At 48.8% G+C, this 6,071-nt stretch overlaps 2 protein-coding genes across 2 annotated transcripts in view; one reads left to right on the forward strand and one right to left on the reverse strand.

The window, feature by feature from the left end:
* Positions 1 to 775: 775 nt before the first annotated feature.
* Positions 776 to 4,142, reverse strand: LOC115385481 (arginine-hydroxylase NDUFAF5, mitochondrial-like). Its single transcript, XM_030087533.1, has 11 exons — positions 3,664 to 4,142; positions 3,459 to 3,499; positions 3,317 to 3,380; positions 3,105 to 3,152; positions 2,917 to 3,020; positions 2,705 to 2,744; positions 2,429 to 2,626; positions 2,286 to 2,346; positions 1,896 to 1,979; positions 1,705 to 1,787; positions 776 to 1,494 (listed from the first exon to the last, which is right to left on the reverse strand). Exons 1-11 carry the CDS (start codon positions 3,919 to 3,921, stop codon positions 1,408 to 1,410), a joined length of 1,068 nt encoding a protein of 355 aa, XP_029943393.1. The 5' UTR covers positions 3,922 to 4,142; the 3' UTR covers positions 776 to 1,407.
* Positions 4,143 to 4,240: 98 nt separating this feature from the next.
* The window catches only part of LOC115385499 (ESF1 homolog), a 5,005-nt gene continuing 3,174 nt past the window's right edge, over positions 4,241 to 6,071 (forward strand). The window contains exons 1-3 of the mRNA XM_030087561.1: positions 4,241 to 4,306; positions 4,976 to 5,299; positions 5,712 to 6,007. Coding sequence (XP_029943421.1) covers positions 4,984 to 5,299; positions 5,712 to 6,007 — 612 coding nt within the window. The 5' untranslated portion in view covers positions 4,241 to 4,306; positions 4,976 to 4,983. The remainder of the gene's footprint in view (positions 4,307 to 4,975; positions 5,300 to 5,711; positions 6,008 to 6,071) is intronic.

The following is a 6,071-nucleotide window of genomic DNA, read 5'->3' on the forward strand; positions in this document are numbered from 1 at the left end:
ACCAGCCAAGAGGCATGTCCTAGGTCTTCCCCGGGGTCTCCTTCCGGTGGGATATGCCAGGAACACCTCCCCAGGGAGGCGTCCAGGAGGCATCCTAACCAGATGCCCGAGCCACCTCAGCTGGTTCCTCTTAATGTAGAGGAGTAGTGACTCTACTCCGAGCTCCTCCCTGGTAACTGAGCTCCTCACCCTAGGTGAGGGTGGAGACGTAGACTGACCGGTAAACAGAGAGCTTCGCATTTCCGCTCAGCTCATTCTTCACTACAATGGACCGATGCATTGACTGCATCACTGCAGATGCTGCACCGATCCACCTGTCAATCTCACGCTCCATCCGTCCCTCACTCATGAACAAGACCCCAAGATACTTCAACTCCTCCACAGAATTGAGGAGGTCCTTGAAGTATTTCTTCCACCGTCCTATAATATCCCCAGTTGAGGTCAGCAGCTCCCCACCTCCACTGTAAACAGTGTTAGTAGAGAGCTGCTTTTCCCCCTGAGGCTGGACGGTTTGCCAGAATTTCTTCAAGGCCGACCAGTAGTCCACCTCCATGGCCTCCTCAAACTCTTCCCAGACCAGTCCTGAGTTTTTCCCTCCACAACCACTCGGTCTGCAGTTCGTTTCTGCTTGTCTCTTTCTGAAACAAATTTATTACAACTTTGTTCTCAATTGAAACGATTTGTTTGGAGATTTTATTTTCTCATCTTCAATTCATTTCCCTAACGAGCCACTTTTTGTGTTTACAAAGACAGAATGCAGGCCACAGGCTTCAGTTATCCATATTGTGACTTTATTCAAGTCTGCATCGTCTGTATGGAAATAAAACTCAGTTAGAAGAATAAATATGTTTTATCAACAAATAAACATTCACATCCTCAAAAGTTACTGAACATGATTTATTACCACTGAAATAAGCTCTAAAGCAATCAGTGGTACCCAGAAGGACACGTGTGCACAGGGTTACAGGTTTGAATCCCACTGTAGCCCCTGAGGCGATGCCCTCATACTGTGCACAAAATGTGACCTATGAACAATAGGTCAAAGTCAGAAGACAACAGAATGATTAAAAAACATCTCATGAGTGACGAAACTCAGGAGAAAGGCCCACTGTTTGTAGTCTCATGAGACAAATCAATACATTAAGTGGTACAAACAATAAATGCCAAATTCTTTTTTTCAGCTCTTCCATCCTTCACTTTTTGCTTGTTTTGCAGGTTGAGGATGGTGAAGACAAAAGTTGTTTCATGTCTGAGTGTTTTTCACAGTGTTTATGTGGTTGTTGTTGGTCTTTGGATGCCTCCCACTGACACACACACACACACACCCTGCTGTTTATTCCACAGGCCTATGAATGTGAAATCCTGGAACTGAGCTCAGCTTGAAGAAGCCGAGTTGCAGCGAAGCCATCAGGGCTTCTGGCTACCGCCTGGCTGGTCCACCTTCCACAGGTCTCCGAATGATGCCGTGGCCGAGCCTCGCCGTGCCGGTTTGGCCTGAGCCACAGAAACGAAACCATGCAATTACATTCATGTCATTACAGCTCAGAACAGAGTCCAGGAAATGCATCTAGAACCAGACACAGAATACAGAACCAGGAACTAAACCTGGAACCAGACCCTTGATCTACAGCCAGAGTCGGGGGTCAGTCTGTCTGCAAGAATGAGCTCTGGTCATTACAACAGTATCAGTTTACTGCTCCTCACCTGTGACTCATGGGGCTTCCAGCCAATCATGTAGATTATGTCGAAGGTGGCGGGCACCGAGCCGTCCTCGTTCCCGTACATCTCTGAAACACAGAGGCGATCAAATCTGAGCCAGACTAACATGCTAACATGCAGTTATTTGATGTTTACTTCATCTGGATCTGTGTGTGTGGGTGTGTGTGTGTTCTGACCTTTGTAAACAGCAGCAGCTGCTAACATGGTGTCTCTGTGCAGCATCGACCTCCTGTTCCATGCACAGTTACTCTCACCCATCCCTGCACAGTCACAGTCACAGTTCATCACCAGATAGTGAAAAACTATGTTCACTAATAATTTGATGATACTAGATGACATCTGAAAGTTATGATGAGAAAAAACAGTTTGGTAACAGGCTGCATGAGAAAGTAAATCTTTTTTTTTTCTTTCAACAGGAAGCAATGACATGGAGTTCTGGAACTCTTGTTACTCCTCCCATCATAATGTTCCACTGCTAACTCCGCCCACATTATGATGACAACTCTATCCATGACTCCGCCCACATGACTACACAGACTCCGCCCATGGTGCAGGTGGACACAGACCTTGTAGATCCATCATCAACTCCATCATTCCTGGATAGTGAATCTGAACCTCGTCGACATCCTGAAACAGAAACAGGTAGCATCGTGTCAGAGTGTGTGTTGGTGTACATCACTGTGTGTCTGTGTGGAGGTGTGTGTCTCACCACAGTCAGCATGCTGAAGCCGGCTCTGCTCAGCAGGTTACCCAGCTGGGACATGCTGGTGTACGGGGAAACTCGCGGCGAGAAGCCGCCTTCACGCTCCGTCTCAGCCAGCTGCAGCGAGCAGCGCAGCTCGTACAGCGTCTCTCCGCCCACCATGGCTCCTATGAACACACCGTCTGGCTTCAGCACGCCACAGATCTGTCAGCAGACACACCACACGATGAGCTGCACCATCACAGACACACAACAAATGACCTGAAACACAAAAACACTGACCTGAGAGAGAGCGCCAGGCAGGTCGTTGGTCCAGTGCAGCCTGCAAGACAGTACCCAGGGTAAGGCAAATTAATTCACAACTGCACACACCCACAACAAACTCCAGAGCAGTAAATGGACTGAGATCTAACAGTAGTGTGAGATGTTGGTGCTATACAGAGCTTAGAAGGTGCAGTGGAGGGACTGTGTGGACTCGAACCAGTCGTACTCACGTCAGACTGCTCAGCACCAGGTCGAAGGAGTTTTCTCTAAAGGGCAAAAACTCTTCATCGGCCTGAACGCTGAGAGTGGAGACTTCAGTCTGTTTCCTGTGAGCCTGAGACAAACACACACACACACACAGTGAAACACTGACACACACACAGCAGATTCATATGAAGTGCTCTGGTTGAGGACCCACCAGAGTCTGCCGAGAGACGTCAGTCAGAACCAAACGCTGCACCACATCCTGAATCAACACACACAGTCAGATTTTTAAATCACCATGAAAATCTGGAGTACATCGTGATGTCACTGGGGATGGTACGGTGGAGCAGTGGTTAGTTGTCTCTCTAAATCCTTTCTGTTCTCTGGCAGTGCTTGATGATCTGCAGCAGTGTGATGAAGACGCACCGCGTTCAGGTGCTCTATGATATGACTTTTTCCTCCGCCCACGTCCAGTGCCAGTGGGAAGGTCCTGCAACACAACAACAGTCCACAGCGTTGGTTCGATTCCCCACAGGAGCACTGTCACACTGCTGCTCCATCAACCCACCTCGCAATGTCGTAAACCCGATCAGCCACTCGGGCGCCGACCTGCCCACCACAGAGGAGAGAATCCAGCTTTACTGAGGCTGACAGGCAGGCAGAGCATCATCTATTTCACAGCTTTGAGAAAAAGTGTCAGACTTTAACCTGCGGCCCCTCAGTGGGGCCCACTAACAGGAGGCCGGACTAGCAGCCCCGGCTGCAGGTCTCACCTCCTCCCTCAGGTAGTCGTACTGATGCCGCTCCTGTAGAGAGGCCGCCCAGTCCTTCTGCCTCCTCTTCATCGCCCTGTTGAACACATTCATGGAGGAGGAGGAGGATGAAGAGGAGGAGGAGGAGGAGAGTCTCCTGCGGGGTTCAGGTCTGAGGCAGGCCGGGACTCTGTGGCAGGAGGAGGCGCAGATCCAACTGAGAGCAGTCGGAGGTGCTCCGGCGTCCTGCAGGAGCTTCCAACACACTCTGCTGCTCATGGTTTGTCTGGTTCTGGTCCTAGTTGTGGTCCGTGACCCCGCGGCTTCCCGAATCTCTAAGCTGCGTGACCTCTGTCGGGGAATCTGGAAAACCTGGACCTGGATCCTGCATTCAAACCGGAAGCGGATCACGACCTGCGAGGAGCGGGTTTTGATAAATCAAAACCGGGATCCAGGAATATCCTGAAGGTCCGCTACCTCCCACAGAACTGTTTCTACTATTTCCGTGTAAAACGGAGGAAGGAAGCGCTTCATTTAACGCATTTGCGCGCTTCACTACTTTTGTCCTTCCGCGCTGTCCGTAGACCGAAACAGGCGGGGCTTCCGGGAGATCAACCCGAGGTGCACACTGGGAAAACACGTGTGTACAGAGAGCTGCGTGCAGGTAAAGTTTTTATTTTTAATCTATAATAACAATAAAAAAGAAAGAAACGCACCGTGTTCCTCAGCCCAGGTCTGCTCCCCCTCTGCCGGGACCCGGAGCTCCTCCAGCGGCTCCGAGCTCCAGACGGCGGCTCCCTGCGGCCGAGGAGCCGCTGTGAGCGGGGAGACGTAAACAGAGCCCGAGCCTGCTGTTACTACTGAGTTCACGCTCCTTTCTATCGCGTTCCAGTTCTATAGGTTACATCGCGTTAAATTTTAAGGCTTCAAATTTGACCCCATTACAATTAATGTCAGATTTATCAAATTACAATTTAATACGGTACATTTCATCTTATTACAGTTTCATTACAGTGCAACTCAAGACATTACATTCCATCATGTCACAATTTATTTTATATATGCCATTCCATCACATTCCAGCAAGACATTAGAGTTCATTGAATTACATTCATCACGTTACGTTTTGCTGCTATGATAACTAAATTATTCCATGTTATCTTGTCTTTGAATATGTAGATATTACATCTCACTTAATTTTTTTTTTTTTTTTTTTTTTTTTTTTTTTTTATGTTGAGTCTCTGTGTAGAATCACAGCCTGAATGTGACACTCAATGCCTGTGTGTCAGGCTCTGGTTACCACTCAGTGTTTTGGTTGTCTGTGTTGTTGTAGGTGTCGTGATGGCATCCAACAAGAGATCAGCGGGGGACGAGCGGTTCCTTCGGGTGCAGAAGGACCCTCGGTTCTGGGAAATGCCTGACAGAGAGCGTAAAGTGACGATCGACCGGCGCTTCAAGTCCATGTTTCACGACCGCCGCTTCAAGACCACCTACACCGTGGACAAGCGGGGCCGCCCTATCAACCACACCTCCACCGATGACCTGAAGCGCTTCTACCAAGTGTCTGATTCTGAGGAGGAAGACCAGGAGAAGGACAAGAAGAGCAAAGTGAAGCAGAGCAGAGCACCAGTGCATGATGGGAAAGGAGAAGTTGAGGGTGAGACAAGTTTTTTCAAATATGTGTTTCCAGTATTTCGACAGGATTAGGAACGATAGCATTCTCTCAGACACTTGGCTTCACTGTCATATCAAAAATGGAATGTAAACACTTCCAGTGTCTATTTCAGGAATCAATCCATGCATTTCCAAGGTTTTGCAAACATGAGCAGAGGTTTTGAACCCTGTGGAACTACACAAACACAATAACAATACTGTGTGATCATGAATAATAGAGATACTGTTCCAGTTTTGGTGTCCAGCACTTCAAGCATCTGTTCGTTTATTTCCTGGAATGTGACTCCTCCCACTTCCTGGTTACTTTGCTGCTGTGTAAGGATCCAGTGGTTCAGAGTTTATTCACAGAAATGAATTCAGTGTATCAGCAGCAACTCTCTTCCTCTCTTCCCTAGATGATGATGATGACGACGACGACGACGACGACGATGAGGAGGAAGAAGAAGAAGAAGAGGAGGAAGAGGAGGATGAGGAGCAGCAGCAGTTTGGCTCGGGAGGAAGCAGCGAGGAGGAAATCAGTGACGATGAGTCTGAGGACAGCGAACCTGATCTGGCCCGAGGGAAAGGCAACGTGGAGACGAGCTCGGACGAAGACGATGAAGACGAGGTGGACGACATCTTGAGGAAAGAGGAAGAGGAAATCGAACACGACTGGGGCGAATTGTGCAAAGACGCTCCGCGGAGCGATGAGGTGAGATTCTGCCAACAGGTTCGAGCGTGGAGTCGACAGGCCGCACAAAATTCAACAAGTTAAC

Source organism: Salarias fasciatus, unplaced genomic scaffold, assembly GCF_902148845.1.
Source record: "Salarias fasciatus unplaced genomic scaffold, fSalaFa1.1, whole genome shotgun sequence".
Taxonomy (NCBI): domain Eukaryota; kingdom Metazoa; phylum Chordata; class Actinopteri; order Blenniiformes; family Blenniidae; genus Salarias; species Salarias fasciatus.